This window comes from Copadichromis virginalis, linkage group LG17 (assembly GCF_057382275.1).
Source record: "Copadichromis virginalis isolate Kocher_CV1m ecotype Utaka linkage group LG17, C_Virginalis_male_GT1.1, whole genome shotgun sequence".
NCBI classification, from domain to species: Eukaryota; Metazoa; Chordata; class Actinopteri; order Cichliformes; family Cichlidae; genus Copadichromis; species Copadichromis virginalis.
Window position 1 is genome coordinate 8,818,846 of NC_140634.1, and position 24,008 is coordinate 8,842,853.

Sequence of the window (24,008 nt, forward strand, 5' to 3'; positions counted from 1 at the left end):
GCATGTATCCATACTCACCATAAAAGTTCTGTCAGAGAGATAGGAAGTGAACCAGCTGTGTACAGCACCAGAGAGGCCCACCATGTGTTTCAGTCTGTTTAAAAGAATAGCGTGGTCTACTGTATCAAAGGCTGCGCTTAGATCCAGTAGCACCAGGACTGAGAGCTTTTGGGAGTCCCAGTTACATCTAAGATCATTTAAAACCTTTAGGAGAGCCGTCTCTGTGCTGTGGTTCACCCTAAATCCAGACTGGAATATCTCCAGGATCTGTCTATCATTGAGAAAATCAGTAATCTGAGTAAAAACAAGTTTTTCTAAGACTTTACTTAAAAATGGTAAGTTGGATACAGGTCTGTAGTTATTAAAATCATTACAATCCAAATTGCTCTTCTTCAGAAGGGGCCTCACCACCGCCGTTTTAAAGGCAGCAGGGAAGACACCCAACTGAAGAGAGCAATTCATCATGCATAAAAGCTCAGCCTCAAAAAATCCATAAAGTGTTTTAAAGAGTGAAGAAGGAATTGGATCTAAAAGACATGTGGTGGGTCTCACTGTGGAGAAAACCTTCTGAAAGTTCTCAGCATTAACCAGGACAAAGCTGTCCAGTGTCTCCTCAGGTACAATCGAGCCCTCAGATGTGTTTACAATCATATCGCGATTAGATAAAATATCAGATCTGATGGCGCTGATCTTTCCCCTGAAGTGGTCTGCAAACTGCTCACAGAGCGAGTCTGTGGGGGTTCTTTGGGAGCTGTTAAAATCAGGGTTAAATAAATGATCTATGGTGGAAAAGAGGACCTTGGGATTATTTTTGTTAATACTGATTATTTTGGCGAAGTATGAATTTCTTGACTTCCTTAATGTATTATTGTACACTTTAAGTTGCTCGCAAAATATTTGATGGTTGATAGTATTTTTATTTTTCCTCCATCTCCTTTCTGCTGCCCTGCAATTTCTTTTGAGTTTTTTGACTTCTTCGTTTCTCCAGGGTGATGCATGTTTTACGTTAATCTTTTTGGTGGTGAGTGGAGCAACGGAGTCAAGGCTTTTCTTCAGTTTGCTGTTGAAATAACTAAAAATCAAATCGCAGGATGCAGGTAAAATCACAGGGGGGCATTCGTCTAAAACCCTGGTAAAATTTGCAGCCACTTCAGAGGTTAGATAGCGCCTCCTCACAGTTCGCACCGAGGTCTCCCGCTGAATAAAACCGGTGATGTTAAAAAACACACAGTAGTGGTCAGAGACAGCCAAGTCAACAACAGAGGACACGCTGGTGGACAGCCCATGGGTGATGACCAGGTCCAGAGTGTGTCCTCTGTTGTGAGTACAAACTCCAAAACACGTAAAAACATGTACAAACTCCGAAGCACATAAAAACTCCGAAGCACATAAAAACTCAGAAGCACATAAAAACTCAAAACACGTACAAAAGACAACAGAAGTGCTCCAGGATGCTGGGCGCAGTGTTGAGCTTTTGTTATCTTGTGGCTACACAAGCCAGCAAGTACCAACGACCAGATTTGGTGTGTGATAGTAACAGGTAAATTAACTTTTTTTAAAATTATTTGAATATATATGAGTGCCTGTGTATAAATACACAAACAATACACACATGCTTTCAATTGTGTAATTTAAGTGATCTAGTAGCTCTGCTTTGGAAGTTCAGTTCATGCTAGAAATGTGTTTTGGAGATTGTACATGTTTTGTCTCTAGGGGCCACCGCATATATTTATATATAAACATATATAAATAAAACCACTTTTTTTAAATTAGTAATTCCTTTTGTGCATAATTTTATATTATTGTTAATAATAAATTAATTAAAGCAACAAAACAACCTGAAGAGCCGGTTCGGAGCCTCTTTTTAGTGAGCAGAACCGAAAGAGCCGGATCTCTAAAAAGAGCCGGAAATCCCATCACTACTGAACAGTATCCAGAAAGGTCCCCAATCTCTCTGGGCCAAAGCTGAATTAAAATGCACACATGCTACTATCCCATCCAGACAATACCTTTTCAGGGAAAATCTTGCACATTTCAGCAGGATTCCTAAACCTCACACTGCATCTATTACAGCAGCACGGCTTCATAATGGAAGTCTGGGAGCTAACCTGACCTGTAGTCCAGACCTTTCACGAACTGAAAACATCTGATACATCACGAAACAAACAAACGAACAAACAAAAAAAATGCCACGAAGAACATCCAGGACTTTTGAGCAGCTTGAACCCTCTATCAGACAAGATTAGGACAACATTCCTCTCACAGGAATCCAGCAGTCAGTCTCCTCCGTTTCCAGATGTTGTTAGAAGAACACGGCATCCTACACAGTGGGAAACATGGCCCTTTCCCAACTTTTTTAACGTGTTGTTCAAAATGAAGAAATACTTTTTTTTTAAAAAAAGGATACATCTGATATGTCCTATATTTAATCTATTGTGATTAAAATATGGGTCTGTGACATTTGCAAATCAATTCTTTATTTACATTTGTTTACACAGCGTCCCTACTGTTGTTATCTGGATTTGTACATATCTGGCAGATACAGTCAATCAGAATGTTGGTGATTGACTGTCAAGAAGGAACTTGTGTTTAGCTTTGTTCTTTTCTTGTCTTGTTTGTCTCACTGATTCTTAGCTATTCCCAGACTCTTCGCCTCTATCTAGTGGGGGGTCTCACTTTCTGGCCGTTTCTCTCCCAGCTTGACATCCTCATCTCTCTCTTTTAATCTATAATATATGATGGATGCTATAAACATGTGTCAAGGATGAACACTGTGGAGCACAGTGGGTTAGCATAACATAACCCACTGCCTGTGTGGAAGCTAATGAAGGTAAAATGTTGTGATGACCATGAAGCTACAGACACAGGACTCAAAAGCACAACTTAGAGAGATAGAATTAAAAGTAAAAAAAATAAAAAATAAAATAAACACTTCACTTTAACAAAAAAGTTTGGTAATCACTCAGCCGCTGACAGGGACCAGGCCATGGCAGTACAGGGAATCTGGGAAGTCAAATTCCCTAAAAATGTACACTGGGAACTAGAGGCTGGAGCACACAATACAGTCTGGCACAGAAAGAGAGGTACAACCATATTAAATAAACTCTGGGAATGGCACAATGAGGCACAGATGACACTCATGATGGTGGAGATGACACAACACTGAAGTGCCTAAAACACGTGTATTAAAATAAAATAGGAAACCATGATGAATGACAGGAAAATAGAAAACATGACCCAAGGTGCAAGGCGAGACATCGTGTGTGCGTATCTGGCGTAAACAAGGTTAAACCTGAGGTGCTGTTGGACTGCCAGCCTGTCGTATTATCACCATATGGCAAAGCTCTCATCAACCGTGCCATCTGGCTGCTGGAGTACTCTGCTGCTCTGCTCATCAGCCAAGCCTTCCTTTCAGTTACAGCTGAAATTAAAAGTGCAGCTTCCTGAGAATATATCACTTTCCCTCAGAAAACCATATTTTGTGGTCCTAAATGAAGTTATATTCCAAAAGTGAAACTGCAGATAATTAATCATAGAAATTAGTTTTATGTGTTTATTTATTTATTTATTTCTGTGATGTAAGATTGCGTGGTTATATTTATAACAAAGCAATAATTTGATCTAAAGTTAAACTTTCTTTGATGTAGCAATAAATGAACAAATAAATAAATAAATAAATAAAAAGCACCACTTAGTCACTGTACTTTTCATTAATCACAGTATTCTCTTATCCCAAAACAGGGGGCATGCAGTATAGTTGAAATTTTGCAGACTAGTTGTTTGGTTGCTGAAAAACTGAGTGAGACTCGGTACCTGCTCTTTGTGTGGGTGAAAGGAGAATTCAAAGAAAGATTAGGTTAGAGCATTGATGAACTAATGGTAGCACACACCAGAAGGTCAAGTAGGAGTATGATGCAACAGAGAGCATCCGGCTGTTAGAACTAATAATCGATCAAAACCTTCTTAGATGCACTATAAGCACCGAATTTCCCACAATTCCTGCCATGTTTTGATTTGTGGAAAACTGAATATTTTGACCATCACTATAAGCAAAGCTGAGTTTGCTCCATGCATATATTGCTTGAAGATTGTCCACCAGATTGGATGTGATACGAAATATGTGCTCTATGGAGAAATAAGTCCTCCAAACTGGTTGGCAAGTGGTTCCTTGGGTTTATGACAGTTCCTGGTGAAATCAGATGCAAAGAGGTTGCTGTGCAAAAAAACATCCTTACAGTTGCTTTGGCCATTAACAGGTTGCCATGGATGTCTGTAGTTTGCATGGAAGACACAGACTTGTCTGCAAACACTACCTTCAAAGTAAAAGTGTGCTTCAATGGCACAGCAATGGCTCAACTTTTACTTTGAAGGCTAACAATTTCAGTTTTCTATATGTGTTGCATTTTCCACAGTTTCACTGTAACTTGGAAAACACATGTCAACTAGTCAGTTTCTTTCATGCATACTACAAGTGACACGTAGCAGTCTGCCAGCAACCAAAGCCAGGTGTTTGCAGGTAGGAAATATATGTTTTGCTTTAGTGCACAGTAGCTGCCAGGAGGGGGCACTGAGTGTCACTAGGCCTGAGAGATGGGGCTTTATTAAACTTACCCTACAGGGGCACATGTTCGAAATGACAGACAAGTCAACATCATATGTTTAGTGATCATATGACAACAAAACCTGAATACAATATATGCTGTACCATTCAGTTCACGTTTCACAATTGTCAGACTTCCTGCATCATCCATTTACTTAACCATAAAAAGCATTTCAAGAGAAGACATAATTCAACTGCATTTTAGTGTTATATTAATGTTTGAACAAGGGACCTTTGCCATGCAGACAGACACACACACACACACACACACACACACACACACACACACACACACACACACACACACACACACACACACACACACGCTGAAAATCCCAGATTCCCTCAGCTATTTTTCTAAGATTTTGTGAAAGCCTAAATTTGCTGTTTCCAACTCCAGGCCTCTCTCTACTTCTTTACATCCCCTCACCCTAGTCTCACCCTCCCCTTTCTGCATTCTTGAAATAAAAAGCAGAATATTGTCCAATTCCCATTATGACTGGGTGGAAGCAGTTTATTTCCCTGGTGGTATTGTCTAGTATATGTCAGCTGGAAAGAGGCGTCATCTGCAAAAGCTGTCAGTCTGACATCAGCTCCCTGAGTGACGCCTGTCACATCCCTGCTAGGCTCAGTCCGATAGTCAGCAAAGTGCTCAAAGAACTTGGCTGGGAACGACAGTAAACACAGGATTGTTGTAACGGTGCAGAGATTATATTGAGCTAAATTGAGATTATCCTAAAAATCGTACTTCGCCCCAGTCACAGCACTGACACTGCACGCTCTCTTTATTGCCCTGCCGCTCTGTCAATCCCTACCCTATTGTTTTTTTGCTATTGAAAAAAACATTTATGTTTATTTATCAAAGCCTTTTTCATATGTGATCCAAATTCTGCCTCTGCTAGTTCTTTTTTCAGATTGAATTATTTACCTTTAACAATTGCATGGTATTCATCTTTTGTCTTCTTCCTCCCTCCGAATCTCCAAGGAGCTTGGAGTCTACAGACAGTGTAATTTAGATCAATAGCTTGGAGCATCCACCCTGAGCCACAGCATGCTCCTCCACAGTCAGCTGTTGGAAGACAAGAGAAGATCAAACTAACAGAGCTAATAGATAATAGCAGAAGGTTTAGATGCATTATCTAAACACTGAAGAATGTGAGAGACTCTCTGAAGCTTTTCACAGTTATCTCTCCCTTTTGCCGGCCTGATCCTGTCAGTCCCGGTCCTCTCTTTAACGGTGATTCATGTCACTTCACGAGAACAGCAAGCTGGCTGAGACAGAGAGGTGGCTGTGAACACTGTGAACTGGGTAAATGTACAGCTTATAAGGTTGCAAGTGTTTTCATTAATTAGTGAGCAACATCCATTAGCATAAGTACACGTCTGAATGGAAACACAAAGACAGGAATAACAGACAGACCAATAGACAGTGACCAAGGAGACAGACAGTCAAACAAACACATGCAGTGAGACACTTAGACCCTCTCTGTGTGCCTGTGGCTGTCCAAGCAGTTGGAATAAATTGACTGGCTCATTAAGATTTATGTCCGCTATCCAAAACCATCTCATTTCCTCTATGCTTTACATTTATCAAAATGTCAGTTTGCTGTAATGTAGCCTGCTGCTTCATAATTCACTTCAATTCTGAACTGCCATTGGAAAACTGTAATACACAGCAGTAAATGCGCTGAGGGCTCCAGTGCCTTTTGGACAAATGGTGTTAAGTATCACTGACGAAATTAGGATGGCATCAGAGATCCATGCAGGGCAGGCTGCATGTTAAGTGAAAGGCTTTCTTCTCTCCGTATTCTCAGCAGTGAGGACATGCTGTGTTCACTGTCTGGTCTCTGGCATACTAAATGGAATATTTCAGGGTTTACAGTAGCACGACTTTGCCACAATCAGCATTTTGCTCATTGTACAGAGCAGCAAAAGCTACAACTAGATCTTCCCCCCAGGCATCTGAACAGCGCCGCTGAAATGAGATGAATGTCTTTGGACAAAGTGTGCCAATTGGCAGAGAAAATAGAAGACAATGAACTGCGGTGATTGCTGTTGCATTTGCTTACTCAATTCCACTTTGTCTACAGCGATTTACTCGTTTTGTATGCTGCCTCCCAAGAGTCCCAGAGGAGCCAGAAAATGGAAAGAAACCTCTTACTGCACTCCCCTGCTGTATGATAGGTTTCTTACTACTGAATTTTTTTGTGCGGTAAAAATAAAGAATGCATCTTTAAAATAGAATTTAAAACAATTTAAAAAAACCCTCATAGTTCATTGTTTAAAGGCAAATGTAAAAATGTAAATGACTGCCGTCTTGTTTGCCTTTGAAGACACTGGGAAGTGAAAGAGATTTGTGGCAGAAAAAAAGGAGAACAAATGGAGGACTCTTTCTAAATATTAATTTACTGTGGATGGTAAATATTGCTATAACTTCTTGCCTTTCACACTTACTATAGGACTGATTTGGTTGATTTAAATTTATGGTAAGCTAAAATGAATGTTTCAAAAGAAGACATACTTTGTCTAGAGAGACAAAGTATGTCTCTGACAAAGAATTCAAAAAAGAATAGGAATAGCATCTTTGGGGTATAAATGCCAACCTATGCTATAATTATCTACTACTCTGTGTCTACAAGGGACTATCTAGCACTTTGATCTTGATGTTGTTGCTGTCATGTTTTCTGTTTAGTAGGTTTTTAAAAAAACAGTTAAACACTTTTATGTTCCCCTCAGGATCTTAGTGATCTCTTAATTGAGGTTTTTTGTAAACAAATGCAAGTTGTTGCCAGTGTGGTAAAGCGTTTTACCTTTAGACTGTACATTAAAATGGACATAGCCACTTTGACATCATCTATACGTTTGATACTTAATTCTCTCTGACAGCAAATGGGACGCCAATTTGTGCTATTGAAAAAGATACTGTATTTACTGGAAAAACTGAAGTATTTTGGTAAAACATCTTGATGCATTCTCAATCATCCAGGTAAGTAAATCTCCAAAAGTTGATTCTGTTCATCTGGACGTAGTGTTTTCAGTGCGAGAAACGTTTTGTCACTCATCGTTTCTCGCACTGAAAACACTACGTCCAGATGAACAGAATCATATTTTGATAAAAAATAACACAAATTGTCATTCAAAACAGCCACAGCCATTAATTATATATAATATAACCAGATTATATAACCCTAATATAAATAGGTGGGTAATAACTTATAAAAATGTATCCCATGTTGTTTTCAAGACAAGATAACAAGAGAAAAGAACAGACCCAAAACATGTTGTATCTTGATATAACCAAGGCCGTTTATGCAATACTCAATTCATTTTGGATTTTTCATAGAGGGTACTGCATCTGCAATTTTGTTGTGCAACCTTGTGTAGAATAATGATAATTAAATTAATCTTGATCTTTTTCAAAGCCATTGATCTGTGAAATGGTTTGACACCATTGGTAAGACTGTGTGTCCTACCATTCTCATACACAAAGATGCAAATACATGAAATCAACAAATCTGAAACCCACTCATAGTCAAATTCTTGCCATGGATGTCTTGCTCCTTTTCTTTCTGTATGGTATGAAATTCCTCGTAACTGTGACTAAAACTAAGAATTGGTTTTGAGAATGTGTGTTAGCTTTGCAGTGAAGTTGTATTTTAAATGCTGGCACGGTTACGGTTCTCTTAAATTGAACCTTCTTTCTCTCAGCTTCCTATTAAACTTGCAGGCAAGGAGAAGAGGAATAAGGGAATCAAGACTGACAGAGAGTCAGAAAGAGATTCATTAATGGAAGTGAAGTGTTTCTATTATTGTTTTCTCTTAAACTACTTGTTTATCCTCAGCGTAAGTACTGGATGCAAGAGGAAGACAGGCTTCTGTCGATGGAACTAAGCTAGCTGTTTCCCATGTTCCTATCTCTGCGCTAAACTAAGCTAAGGTAGTTGTGTCCTGATCAAAGCTCCATTGTTGAAACCCCTGAAAAGTTGGTTTCAGACTGGAAGTAAGTTTGGATACTATTTAACATTAATCACGATCTCAGTTAAACTTAAGAGCATTATGTAGCCACTTATTTGTTTAGCATTGAATACTCACTTAAATGTTTGTGTAATCACAAACTGTGTTATAAAAGATAGAGACACTGATCACTTATTGGTTTGTGAATTTTAATACTGTTTTCCTCGATTTGGCTATTTTTGGCTATTTTAGTCAGTCCTGCATTTTTTAGGAGGTAGGGATATATTTGGAGAAGCTGGAACGTTTACTCATCAGCTAACATTAGCTAGCTTCATTAGCAAGGTGCCTCTTTAGGCTACAGTAGGAGCAGAACACACAGGCGACTTAGTGCTAACGTATTAATAAAGTAATACTAGCATAACCAAACTGAATTACAATACATTTAACCATAGCACTGTAACATGAGATAGCTAACAGCCGGTGTGTACTTTTAATCCACTTTTGGTTCGTATAAAAAATACTGATGAGATTTATTTACGTACATTTATTTATTTTTGCTTATTTCCATTGCAAAATTGAGCATTTTAGCACAGGAAATAAATAGGAGCAACTAGCTTTGAGGAACTATCCTCAAGTTGCCTCTAGACTACCTGCAGTTTTTGTGACTTCCATGTTAGATTTATCTTTCAGATTTTAATTTTAATTTGATTTAATTTGATTGTTAGTAGTGGGAAAACTGTTGTTGGACCTTTGATTCATAGCTAAAGCACAATACTAAAGACAATTTAGGATAAGTCTAATATATCTCTGTAACATTGCCAATATAGAAAAAAATGAAGTCACTGATGCAAACTTTGAATGCAGCGTACTCCCTTGTTGAAACCTGAAACTGATACCCACAGTTTGATCTATTCAGCAAGTTGATCGCTGACAGTTATTTTAGATTGGAGAAACTACTTGGTTTATGATAGTAGTGGTTAAAAACCTCAAACTGATTTGGGGAGCAGGCTTCAGATTTTTTGTAAGGTTTCTTCTTTCTAACTCCCAGCCACCAATTTTCCAGCATTTACCAGCCTTTTGCGTAGCTCTACCTCAGACCCCTAAACACACAATGAGGAGTTGGAATTCTGTAATTTGAACTGTCTTTCTATCTAGAAGAAAACACCTTTCATAATTAATGACTTGGCTTATATCTCTCCTTTTGTTGTAGCTCATTCTTTCAGCAGAACCTCGTTTCCTAACCAACACATTGGAGGACCCAAAGATAAATCCACCTATCAGACCTACTGGTGTTGGGTCTGTCATTAATTATGTCCTGGTATCATTTTGTAGCATCATCATTTCTCGTACTCTGTCCTCCTCCCTCTCAGCATACAGAAATGTGCTCTATAATGAAAGAGGGTGACCTCAGTGACCTGCTTCTTGTTTTGAAACAGAGATTAAAAAATATCCCACTGATGCAGCAATCTTTCCGTGGCGCTTTTTGTTTTGATAGATTGAACACAATCCCTTCCTATAGGTGTTTTGCTGGGAAAAAACACTGACTATTTTCTTTACAGATGTTTGTCCTTGTTAAAAATGTTTTATGGATGTTCTTCTTCAAGTGCGTTGGAGGTAATAAACTTCAGGAAAAAAAAAATCTAAGATCCTCAGCAGGAGATGCATAATGGGATTTCTGCGTTGGCCGGGGATGTTGCTCTTCTCTGAAATGTACCATGGCACCGACATGACAACTTTTCTCCCGCTCCTCTCTCCCTCTGTGTTGCAGGTGTGAGTTCATCCTCTGGTGGTCAACTTCTCGTTTCCCTGGGCAGTCTGCTTGATGACCAGCACTGGCACCATGTAAAGCTGGAGCGGCTCAGCACTCACCTAAACCTGACCGTAGATAAAAATACACTGCAGGTTCAAATACCGGCTGATCTCAGCCACTGGCACATTCACACGGTGAGAGGAAACACACAGACACACACACACATTCTGAAGCAAACGTGTCAAAAGCGCATCCACTCCTGCAGAAATATTCATTTGTTCAGCAGCGTGAGTGAGTTAGAGTGAGAATAAATCAGACAGGACGTTCAAGTCATATTAGTTCTTCTAGTGAATGAAAAGGCAGAAGGTGGGCAGCTTTCTGTGCCAACCAGCTTGAGAGGGTTATTCAAAGGGGCTATTCAGTACATAATTTAACTGTGTGAGTGTACTGAGGCAATGAAGAGGTGTTTTTGAGCTTATTTTTCTGCGTTAAAAGGCAGCGTACTCTGTGAATGAACCTCTTACAGCAACCTTGATGTCATTCAGAGGAAGAAGGTAATATTATTATAGCGTGTTTTGAAATTACTGTGCAGCTGACGGTGGCAGCTGTCCAGAGCCACGGACTGCAGAAACCCATCCTGTCCAACAGGAACTTTCATGGCTGCCTTGAGAACCTGCTGTACAGCGACATCAACCTGATAGACCTGGCCAAACACGGCAGTTCACAGGTCGCGATAGTGGTGAGTCATTATATTTCAGCATTTTATGAATTAATTTTACCACAAGCACTAAAAGTAATAGTGTGGTACAATTTTGCCTACTAATTGCTTGTCACTCATGATGCCGAATTAGAGCTGTAATGTTATTAATTTAAGTTTTGCATGTTTATATTAATAATTCTGAGGACAGCTCTTTGCATACACGCAGTTTCAAAAAGTTTAGTAGAAAAAAAGCAAAAGTTTTTGTGGAGTCTAGGATTGAGAATGACTGCTATATGTCACCGTGTAGTAACTCCTTTCTTTTACACAAAGCTTTCATTGTTAAATATGTAAAAAAAACAACAAAAAAAACATGGCCTCATCTTAGTGTGCGTAAAGGAGAAAAGCTGAGTCCAAGTCCAAAGCCAGCTCAAAGACATCTGTTCTTTCAGTACAATATTCATTGTTGTGTTGGGGTTCACTTGCCAGTTCATCTTCATGCATCTCTGCTTGTGTAGGGTGTATGGCACATTCATCTGTCGTTTAGCAGCAAGTGCCTTGACTGCCTCCACAATCCATTTGTAATATCTGTAAAGTATTCTAAATATTTTATTTCAGCTTTTTGTTTTGTTTTGTTTTGCAAGAACTGCAATGTTGAGTCCTATATGACATTTCAAACCTACGAGAAAAGAAGAGATTTTTGAGCATACGTTGAAATTGCTTCATTTTTGTGTACTAAGTTGTATTTTCAAAATGCATCTTCAGGAATCACTTCTTTTCTAATAGGTTTGTAATGTCATGAAGGACTCAGCATTGCAGTTCTTGCAAAAACTAAACATTCAATATTAGTCCTGAGTCCAGTGACTCCACCATCTAGTCGAAGCCTTTCTGTGTGGAGTTTACACGTTCTCCACATGACACTGTCGATTCTCTCCAGATACTCTGGCTTCTTCCCACAATCCAAAGACATGCATTTAGTGGGATTCGATTATTAGTGATAGTAAATTTCGCACAGGTGTGAATGTGGTTGTCCATCTTTCTGTGTTAGCCCTGCATCATATTGGTGACCTGTCCAGGGTGTACCCAGCCTTCCACCCTGTGGTGCTCGGGATAGGCTCTAGCCGTCCCCTATGACCCTGAGGATAAGCAAAAGTGAATGGATGGATAATTATTGTTGTATTGTTTTACACTTTCTTCTTACTCTAAATTGTGTTTGGTGATGATCCACTTTGTGTGTTATTTGTAAGAATGCGTTAACATCTATCATTATTGCATCTCTAGTGAATAATTTACTGGGCCATTGCATCGATTGAACCAATGTGCAGAAGTTAAATGTACTTCATTAATTCACATAATTCACTTATCAGCTACACATTAGCAGTCAGCACTGGTTAGCTATTGGAATGGCTGCTGTGCTTTGCATGTACTGTTTTTGCAGCTAGTAATGGTCTTTATGTAGATTTTATGTGCACGCTCCCTGCCATTCTATGTTTTCTATTGGTCATGCAAATGTCACACCATGTCACCAGCGAGTGCTCACCAACCAGGAAAATAATAAATTTCAGAGCACAACGGTGCCATTGAAGCGTTGTATGTGAAGGGCACTTTAGCAAGGTAATCGGGCAAATTTAAGAGTTTATGTTTGATTTGTTTTTGGGAAGTTTTAAAAAGTTTTTACAAAAGTCAGCCACAGCCCTATATCTAGGGTTTAATATGGATATGAGGGGTAGCATCACTGCATCAGAGTTTTTTTTCCACCACTCTGATTATTTATAGGTCAGTCTGGCTGATCCTATTTTCATCCACCAGTAGACTGCACCTCTAGAAAATTAGGGGAAAAAAATCCATGCACATCATCTCCACCTTGTTGAGCTGTTACAGAGCCAAAAAATGTGACATAGACATCTTCCACATATCGCTGGTCTTCCATGTGTTATTCATAGAAGATTTATTCATCAGTTGTTTGTCCTATGTAAGACGTGGATGTGATCGTATATTATTGTCAGTGATCGTGGTCATTGGACCTAACACAGGTGATTAAAGATGGGAAGGTATGCTTGAAACATCACAAAGTACTAAATGCATTAAATAAAGAAATTGGAGTTCTGCAGTGTGCCAATCGTTCATTTTTTTCCCTTTGAAAATCAAACATTAGCTGCAAGTTCAAAGCAACTTTAAGTTTATGTATTTGTAGCTTAAGAACAAGTGACATTTTTATAGTAAATAAAAAGTCTTCTGTAAAAAAAATCATTTAATAGAAAAATGGTGTTTTATTATAGTGATGATAGCATTTTCTAGTAAAGCTGTGTTATCCTTCTGTCAAGGCTGTCAATTTATTATGATAGTAATTAATTATTTAGCATTTATCATTCTTCTGTTAGAGTACTTCCGTGATGAAAGTTTGAACAAGCTGTGAACTTTTATTCCCTACGACAGACTTTTAGTGACTTTTCCCCCAGCCTTCCTCTTTGCCTTTTCTGCATCGTGGTAATTATTATGCTAATGGTCACTGTCATGATTACTATTGTTATCATCATTATTTTCATCATTTGCATCATCATCCTCCCTATTTTTACACCCATCATCATCATCATCATCAGCGTCATTAGCATCATCATAATCTCCTTCATTATCATCACCAGTGTCATCACATCTACATTCTGATGTTACAAAGCCCAAAGCAAAAGAGCTGCATGAGACAAGTGGCAGTTAAAAAAAAGAAGAAGAAAACTTGAACCATACTAGCTTATACGTGGTAAATTTCATCATGGAATATTTGGACACACTGCTGTTTATAAAACTATATTTCTCATGTTGTATTATTTCAGTTTCCCGATGTAATTAAGAAATTTGATTATGTGGCACAAACAGGCAGTGTGTGCAAAGCCTTTCTGACTCTGATGTTTCAGGTTTCCAAAGAAAGCCTTCAGCGTTTTAGCTGTTCAGCTGATATCAATATGGAAATACAGGTGTCCTTTTTCAGAGAGGTGCTGATGAGACCTCTGTGACACCCAGTCAAACCAAGTCAGCCTCTGCAGTCGATGAATATTCATGTTTTATCTCTTTCACAATCATTTCTTTCTCTCTCTCTTCCCTCCTCCTGTTCTCAGGGCAATGTGACCTTTTCTTGTGCTGAGCCAGTTTCAGTGGCTGTGACGTTCACTGACTCCCACAGCTTCCTCCAGTTGCCTGGCCTTACATCATGGTCAACAGGGCTAGTGTCTGTGATGCTGCAGTTCAGGACGTGGAACAAGGGAGGTCTGCTCTTGACCTTTGGTCTCCCGCAGCAGGATGGTACAGTGTTCCTATACCTGAGCCAGGCGAGGCTTCGACTACAGATCAGTAAAGCAGGCAGATCCTCTCTGGACCTCAGCGCAGGTGGGTTCAGTCACGATCTGCATGTTTCTCTATTCATTTGCGTATACATTAGAGTATGCTTAATGGTCACTTCATTAGGTACATCAGTTCAACGACACAACTATCTACTCATAGCATGGCTGTTGGTGCAAGACCAGCAAAACATACATGATTTTCCCACATCTCTAAAGTTTACAGAGAAACGTCTGAAAAAGATATCCAGTGAGCAGCACTTCTCTGGCAGAAAATGCTTTGTTGATGCCAGAAGTCAGAGGAGAACTCTGTGGATAGACTGCTTCGAGCTGACAAGAGCAGTAACTCATATACCCACTCATTACAAATGGGCAACAGCAGCAGAAGACCACACTGGCTGCTAACCTGTGACCTAAAAACAGGAAACCGAGGTTACAATCAGCACAGACTCACCAAAATAGGACAGAGAAGTTAAAATATTTGCGAATCTGATGAGTTTCTGTTTTTGCTGTAACATTAAGAGGAAGGAACAGATTTTAGTGTAAACCACATGAAAGCATGGATCGATCCGGCCTTGTATCAGTGTTTCAGACTGCTGCTGCATTGGTTTGGGGGATATTTTCTTGGCAAATTTAAAGCAGCTTTCAACACCATGGTCTACTTGAGTTTTGTTGGCCATGACCACCCTTTACGACCACAGTCATGTCAAACTGGTTTCTTGAATGAGACGGTGATTTCAGTATAATCAAATGGCTTTCACAGTCACCAGATCTCAATCCAATAAAGCACCTTGGATGTGAAGTTGACAAATTTTCAGCAACTCTGATGCTGTTATGTCAATATGGACCAAAAATTCTAGGGAAAGTTTTGAACCTTTTTGAATTTGTGGCGCAAAGAATTAAGTTCTGAGAAACAAAGGAGGTCCAACCCAGTGCGGGCAAAGTGCACCTAACAAAGTGGCCAACAAGTGTATGCAAGTAAAAAATGGAAATGGAGTAATTTATATTTTTCTTATACTTGAAATTAAAATTAAACCAAGGTCACATCCTGATTTGAACTCAATCACACCCTGTTCTGGATTTTGTATGTGTGTATTTGTGTCTCAGGCTCAGGTCTGAATGACGGTCAGTGGCATTATGTGGAGCTGAGCTTCAAAAATGATCATCTAAGCATCACAGTGGACAAAGATGAAGGAGCCACCGCTCACATCAGCATCTCGGTTCCTCTCACCTCAGATAGTCAACTCTTCTTTGGTGGTAAGAATACCTGCATCATGTACTACTTTTATATAGAGAGATTTTGGGGGGGATTTTCAGCGTTTCTAAAAGCTCTCTATGGTCAAAGTCAACAGATTATACATACTGTAAGCATGTGCAAGGGCTTTGCTGCCAGAGAAACTGCTGACATCGACAGACGGGGGCAGTTAAAATTCATGCAGGTACTCTGGTAATAATTATCATCTCCAGATCTCCTCTGGAGGTTTAGTGCCACCCAGAGAGGGACAAAGTCATAAAGCTGCTCGGTGGCTCTCACTCCCCACCCCCCTCTTCTTTCATCTTTCTTCTGGCTGCTCCACCCATCTTTCTTCTTTTTTTTCCTCCTTTTTTGTCCTTACTGTATCCACTATTTTCTCTCTGTCATTCTGTCTCTCCAAATCACCGGTGTTTTTATTTTAAAATTGAGGTTTTCTTCTTTTCATTTCCCTCCCACCTGTTACTGTAGCACATGTATACTTTCTCTCTTCCACCCCTACACATGTAAACACATGGAGCTAAAGACAAACTTGTTAAGAGATCAGCTGCAAAATTACATCCACCTGCCTAATATTGCGCAGGTCACTTCCATGCCACAACAGATTTTGTTAACACAATTTTGTTAATGTACAGGATATCTTTTGAAATGTTTTGTTTTTAAACTTTTTTTACATGCATTATCCTTTCACACACCTTTGCCTGCAGCATAAATGTTTATATACTGCTTGTGAATGGTATCACAACATTAAAGAAGTGCTCCAGTTTTTCTAAGAGACAGCAGCCTTAGTATAATGAGCAAAGGATGGCAGTGAGTTGAGCTGTAGTTACATTCTTAACCTAATTTCAGGTGAAACTCAATTGTTATGACATTGTGATCAACACTAAACTTCCTGCTGCGTCATCTTGACTGCCATAAGCAAAACAGATCCAACAAAGTCTTCTTCTGAGTTTCTAAAATTTAAGGTGACAACGACCAGTGACTCATCTTTCCCCCCTTCCTGTGGTAAGAAGTGCCAAACTGTGTGTCTGACTGACTGTAATTAGAGCAATGCAGAGCCGCGAGCAGCAATGCTGTGTTGGGTCACCGAATGCTGCCATCCAGGATCAACCTGAAGCACGAATCACTGATGGATAAAACATGGGGCTCATTCACAGGATTGGGCAGAGAGGATTTATCTGACAGCCACCTCTGGACTGCTTGTGCTGAGGGCTTAAATCAGAGTTCATACACAGAATCCAAAGTCTGTGCAAAGGCTGATCAAAGAGCAAGTTAAGGGAGTGGTAAGCAAAAACATATTGAGGGTAACTGCCTAAGTAGATATTAGACCATGATGATATTGTGAGTTGCTTTTTCAAATGAATGAATAAGATGAACATGGACTGGGACAGTAGGTGGGGTGGAGGGCCTTTGTTGGTCAGCTACTCTTTTGTGCATGAGGTGATCAGAAAAAGAAAGCTTACTGAACCTTTGTGTTAGTGCAACCAGCAGGTCATAGGTTGACAAAACATCTCAACATCTAAGTATTTGTGTTCTGAAAAGGCTGAATACTTTTGATTTTAGCTCTCCTGTAGGTTTTCTCTGCTGCATTGGGGTTTCAACAAATTTTGTAAAAACTTTGATTGCCTGGATATATAAATGTGTCACATTTCTATCTGTTCAACATTTGTGCTTTCATGTGAAAAACTGAAAGCACAAAATGTGCTCACAGGATGCTATGGAGTCTTCTGAAAAACTACGTACACCCTTATTGCTTCTATAGGAATTAAAAGGGGAAGTGGCAACCAGGTGCTGCTAATCAGTTCAGCTGGTCATTAGCAAGTGTAAACTCTATCAGAGCAGAAGACCTGGCAGTTTGCTGATCTGTAGTACAACAGTATGGTAACACGGTAACACAATCTTTCCAGGAAGATACTACAGACCTCAGTCAGCATGTCAAATGTTAAAGTTCATAACAGTTCAATTACGAAAACCCGAAAGTAAGTATAGCTTGTTTCGAAGGCTTGGAACAATGTCTGCAGGCAGGCAAGACCAAAATCAAGATGTTTGACCATAATGCACAGCAATACATTTGGTAAAAACCAAACACATTATATCAGCACAAACACCTCATACTAATGGTCAAGCACAGTGGTGGAAGTTTGATGATTTGGGCTTATTTTGTAAAAACGGGACTTGGGCCCCTTGAAGTCACTGAGATGTCCATTAAGTTTGGCTGATCTGGGTTGTGCAACAGTACAATGACCAGCAGTTATACTGCTGAACGTATTTCTTAAAGCTCGTGAATCTTGACATGTACTTAGTTTATCACAGAGTAGAGTTCTGTGAAAACGTAATCACAAATATTTGAAACCCATACCATTTCCAAACAATCTGTTAGTCTTTATAAAACCTAAAGGTGCAGTCTTCAGAGGTGTGATCATTCTACAACTTTGAAGAGTGTAAAATGACTTGAGAGTGTTTATTTAAGCTTATGAATGATGATGAATAATAAAACATAATATAAAAGTTTTTAATAATATTCAGAAGGAGCTGCTTTTTAGATGACAGCTGCAGTTGCAGTGCCTGTTTGTCCCAGCTGACTTTGTTTGCATTCATTCGCAGCTAGTCCCTGTAGTTCACTGCTAGGTTCTGTATTCTAAAAGAGTCAGGGGTACAAAGTCGACCTAACTGCAGTCACGACCTATCACCCATTGAAAATCTTTTGGAGCATCATGACAAAAAAAATACAGCAAAGGAAGCACTGAGCTCTTAAACAGCTGACAGCCCAACAGGAATGAGAAAATATTTTGCTTTTAAAACCGCGGAGGTTAGTCTCCTCAGTTCTTGCTTACAGGGTGTTGCTCAAAACAGAAGTGATGTAGTACGATGCAAAACAACCTCCTGTTCCAAAACAAAAAAACAAGGGATATTAAAAACATACCCCAAACTGTTTCTTTGTTTCCACAATGCTAATGTTTGTTTTTGTGAGCTGGATTTTATAAGACGTCTGTGGGGGTTTTCTGAATGTCTTATAACGTGCAATTTTTTTTAAAATCAAAAATGTGAATTAAGATTTTTTTGGGGGTGTATTTTTGCACCTAATTAAGATGTGAAGAGATAATTCTCAGGAAGGATGGAAATAAATATTGTTGAGAAAAACTTTGGAGAAAATCTATCTCTGAATTTTTGTATCGACATCATGTGGAATCATTTGGATAATTTAAAAGTCCAACCATTAGATTTTTTTCCCTTCTCAGGTTGTCCCACTGGGGAGAGCGCTCAAAAGTGCAAGAACCCCTTCAACACATTTCAAGGATGTATGCGTCTCTTGAATCTGGATGACCAAACTGTTGACCTGATCAAAGTGCAGCAAAGGCTGCTGGGAAACTACAGCCACTTGCAGATTGACATGTGTGGCATCATTGACAGGTAAGTCCCTATAAGTGCCACCTTTCAAATGTGGTGCCAGGCTGAATGTAGACATAGTGAAGTGACTTTTATTTGTTAGTAATTACAACTGACATACAAATGACAATACAAGAATAACACCTAATATTAATTATAACCAGTGTTGGGTAAGTTACTTTAAATTAGTAACTTAGTTACATTACTATTTACTTCTATCAAAAGTAACTCAGTTACTTAAAGTTACTCGTTACTTTCAAAGTAAGTAGTTACTAGGGAAAGTAACTTTGGTTTTACTCAGAATTCTCTTATTAATGTGTTGCTTCCCTAACTGCAATACCAGCAAGGATGGCAGTCTTCTAGCTTGCTTACATGTTAGCACTATCCTGCCACAAGTGCACTATGCCACCTACCAACAGAAAGGAAAAAATAATGTGCAGAAATCCCACGCCTGGACTGTCGTTGACCGCCGCCATGATTCTAGCCTACGTCACAGCGTCACGTGCACTTTTTACATCCAACACGGAAACTGCAGTCGTGGTGCTTTCGATTATACTTGGAAATTCTGCCTTCTGAGTAGGAAGATGTGGGAAATTCCAGACTGCAGATGAGCTGCATACAGGGCTGGACTGGGACAAAAAATCGGTCCTGGGCATTTTGGCTAGGAAATTATAGGAAAAATCATAAAGCCTTTGAATGAAAACAAACGCTGTTGTGACAGTGATGTATATCTATCTATCTAATAAACTTAAACCTATACCACCCTCCCTATTCTGGTATTCTAAACAGTACTTAACCAAAACCCCCAAACTGCATGCTTGAGTTAACCTCCTGAACTATCTACAACACATGAGAATAAGAAAGAAAAGTATTTCTTTGTGCCCCCCTTTTCCCTTTTCCCTGTTAATGCCCTACCTGCCCCCCTGGCAAAACTTTGCTAGACTCTGTACAGTTACCAGCTGTCAGTCTAAAAAAGGATCCTGGTATTATTTGTCTCTCAGAAACAGTTCAGGGTGGCTGTAGCTCAGGAGGTAGAGCAGGAAGGTTGGAGGTTCGATCCCAGGCTCCTCCAGTCTGCATGCCAAGTATCCTTGGGCAAGATACTAACCCCAAGTTGCTCTCCGATGCATCCATCGGAGTATAAATGTGTGTGAGTATATAGTATAGTGCACAATATAGAGGTAGTGCTTGTCAGAATGGGTGTGGCTGGGTGAATGTGGCGTGTTGTATAGAGCGCTTTGAGTACTCCAGAAGAGCAGAAAAGTGCTATATAAGAATCAGTCCATTTACCATAACTTCCCTTCAACTCCTTCATGTCACGTAAAAGGTGAACCTGTTTCTCCATCACCTGTTCAGCTCTAATGATTCAGTAAGGACATCTCCTGGTTTCACCTTCATGTTTCCCTCTCATCACATATCCAAATTGATAATATGACCAGCAGCTTTTACACCTGTGGCTTCAGCAAACATCAGCTGATACTAGAAAGTAATATTAAATAAATCAAGCTCAAAGGTGCTGCTGTTGGCGCAAAGTGGGCGATAAACAAACAAGAGAGACGGGACTTGCGACAGAAAAGCCGGTCAGCTGATCATTGATCAGTTTCATGATTGAAGAAGCAACAGAAGAGGGAGGGGGAGAGAATGAGAGAAGAAGAGGCAGCTGTGCAGCGTAAAGACAGAATAAATCCAGCTTTGTGTATTTTTTTTTTCATTGTAGCCAAAGTATGGGACAAACTGTAAACGCGTAATATTTTCTCTGAATACATTTTTTAGGGGACGGTTGGCAACTCTAATAACTAACCTTATGGATAAAATAAAGTTCACTATCAGTAACATCATAGCACCCCCCCCCCTAGCAGTATATAAACTCCGTCATGCTAGCTTGTATGCAGTATGAGTTATTATAACTGACTGTAAAATGTTAGCACAATGAAAATAAACTGCACCTAAACTTGGTTTATATCTGACCCACATAGACTGCAGGTCATAACTTCTTACCTGAAGTTCACCTTACACTTGGACCGGCGGCCGCCTCACGTCGCTTCTCCTCCTACCTCACCTTTCCCTCATCCACCTGCTGGCCTCCACCGCTTGCTAATGTTACTGAATCTGTGGAAGCTCCGTGATAGCCACCCACCGCCAAACAATTGAGTTATTTTTACACATCTGCCAGCATCTGGTCAATCCACCACCTTTCATTGTTTATACCGTTATGGAAAAAAAAAAGAAAAGAAAAAATGAAAAATCTCCATTGGTTCACTGAGTCCAGCTATGGCTGCATATGTGTTTAGTAGTAATTTGTTTTTTGTAGAGGGCTAGCAAAACAACCGTTTTCGAGGGCATTGCCATATTGGAATCCCAACTTCTCTGACGAGGCTAACCAGAAAGCCGTTTACTCAAGTGTAACATTATTCCCAGGTCCGTGTCCCGATTTCCGAGGTAAGTCGAACGCAACACATGAAATAATGAATAACGACCCTATCTAAAACCCAGTAACGATTAACGTGTTCCTGATTTTGGCATAATAACTAGTTACCGTGCTCGTTACCACAATAATAACGTAGTTACTGTAATGCGTTAATTAATAACGCGCTAGTTCCTACACTGATTATAACTAAGTACTGGGTAATAATTAGAGATGTACCATGAACGTGGACAGTAATTTTCTGAATTTCAGTGTTCTCCACCCACTGTATATATCCGTGGACACTATAATGATGATGGACTTGGCTACCATGAAATTACCCATTGGTTTCTGAAGCTCCTTGAGATGTTTACAAGATGTCAGAGGTCTGATTGTGAAATTTGTGATTGGCAAGTCGTTAGCCAGTGAGTGTGCAGCAGTTTCATACTACAGATAATCCTTTAGAAACATAACATGACAGTGTATTTTTAAAGAATAGACTCGTCCCTTTCATGTGTTTGCAGCAAATGCACAGCGGCAAATATCCACTAGCACAACCACTAACACATAGTTAGCATGTGAAACTGAAATGGGAGAACCACTAGCCACTTATGCAGAGCTCTTTTCCTTTGCTGCTTAACAACCCTTTAGGAGAGCCTAAAGCCTTGTTTGCTGTGCAATTAGGGAATTAGTTGGCACTGAAAGGCAAATAATAACAGGGCACCTTGTGTAGGCGATTATCAGATTTAAAAAAAAAGAATGCATTTAAGTTCTTACCATGTTTCCTTGGAGAAAACAGACTTTGAAAGTAAGAAAAAAGCAACACTATACAATAAGGAATTGGCAGTGGATTTTGTGTGTACTCAGACTGAGCATGGTTGCCTTGCACCATGCCTGAACACAATTGTCCCTCCTCCCCACTCCCCTGCTGGCCGCTTAATGATCTGGGTCCACGTACGCATCATTTTCTCTCAGCATCTCAACTCTTCTCTCTTTCTTTGCCACTGCTGGGGAGCCTATATGTGGATTGTAGGGGTAGTGGAGGAGTGGAAACAGCAGGTAGTGATCCAGCAGCACCAAGAGGTACTGGCATGTTGGAGGGAGAGGTGGAAAATTTTGCATCTCAAAAAGACCAAATTTGATAGAGTGAGGACTGTAACATGTGCATGATGCAGTGCAGCTCAAGCTTCGTCTAGCTTGTAGGTTACTCCTCACCTTTGTAAAGAATGAAAGAAAAAAAGCGAAGGAAAGTGCTGTTTGTTCGATTGTCAGCCTTTGGAAAATTGCAAAAGTTGTTGCAGCCCTAAAATTTTCCACAGCAAAAGCGTGGGAGGAGGCGGTTTCAAACAAACACTTTGATTGAAGCATACTGACAACTTTAGGACGCAGATGCTTTCCAAGGCTATAAAGCTCCTGAGCTTACCACCACCACCTCGACCTCTGTCCACAGCAAGTGTGTGTGTGAGTGCGTGTTTTGAAGCCAAATAGATGAAGCTGTCAGAAGGCAGTAATTCTGACCTCTTTGCTTCTGCCAGGTAGCTGACAACTTAATAATACACCATGTCAAAGCACACACACATTTTCAAATAAAAAGAAACACAGGTCACTAAGAGGTCCACTCTTCTTCTTGTTGTGTCTGACTGTCTCTGTGTCTGTCTGTCTGACAAACACACCAGTTTGTCAGCATGAGCAGGGACTCACAAACATCGAATTTGCTATGCAAAGTCACCGTGTGTGTGATGTGAAAGCATATCTAGGAGCAAGTGCAGAGCAGGCAAAAAGAGTGAAAATACATACCTTTCCCTTCTCTTGCTCATGCAATACATCACGCTACAGCTATTTGAAGTCTTTGTTGGACATCCTAGTCGGGCTGTCCAGTAATAATTTTCAGATCAGGGAAGTTTCTGTGCCGTGTTGCTTTAGCCAGAGGCAGTAATGGAAACCAGGGAGATTGGATGCGAGTCTTGTGATCCAAGCTGTTTTACAGCACACTGTCATTCCATACTATAACGTTTCAGATAAGCTACAAAGTCTTGACTGAGTTAATCCAGGACTCCTGTGATGTGGACTGTGGTTCGTGCCGTACGTGACCAAGTTTCATTGCAAATCGTCAAGCTAGGAGCCCCCTGGAGACTTGTTTGTAAATTTTCACTGGGTTTGGTGATAAAATGCTATAGGGCATCTCACCATTCGCCCCAATCTGAAGTCTCGTTGTCTGTGTTCCTGTCTGAGGCTGCAAACAACTCCCTGAATGTTGAGACAGTTGGCAGAAAACTCTAATGTTTCTGGAAAGTGTTACTCTCTGTGAATGTAAGCAGTTCTTGCCAAGAAAAGTTTGGTTTGCTCAACTTAATGAAGATAAAGTTATACTGTTGATTTGATTTGTATGGAAGGGCCATGAAAGTCCATCCAAAAATTATGGTAAAAGGATCTCATCAAGTCAATCAAGTTGGGGAAAAGAACTCATTGGAGATTGGAGACAGATGTTTCCCTCATAACAGTCTGCAGTCACCAAATCTGTTGTTTATCATTTAAACAGTTAGAAATCAGTTCTTCACCAAGTTTGCTTTACCTCTTTATTCCCCCTTGTTTGTTTTCCAGGTGTTGTTGATATCCAGTCCCTGTTTTTCTCTGT

The 24,008-nt window shown here is 39.9% G+C and overlaps 1 protein-coding gene across 1 annotated transcript in view; it reads left to right on the forward strand.

The window, feature by feature from the left end:
* Positions 1 to 24,008, forward strand: part of LOC146688950 (contactin-associated protein-like 4) — a 130,619-nt gene that overhangs the window by 60,153 nt on the left and 46,458 nt on the right. The window contains exons 6-10 of the mRNA XM_085437227.1: positions 10,323 to 10,498; positions 10,897 to 11,043; positions 14,112 to 14,379; positions 15,438 to 15,587; positions 18,822 to 18,993. Of these exons, the coding sequence (XP_085293353.1) occupies positions 10,323 to 10,498; positions 10,897 to 11,043; positions 14,112 to 14,379; positions 15,438 to 15,587; positions 18,822 to 18,993 (913 nt within the window). The remainder of the gene's footprint in view (positions 1 to 10,322; positions 10,499 to 10,896; positions 11,044 to 14,111; positions 14,380 to 15,437; positions 15,588 to 18,821; positions 18,994 to 24,008) is intronic.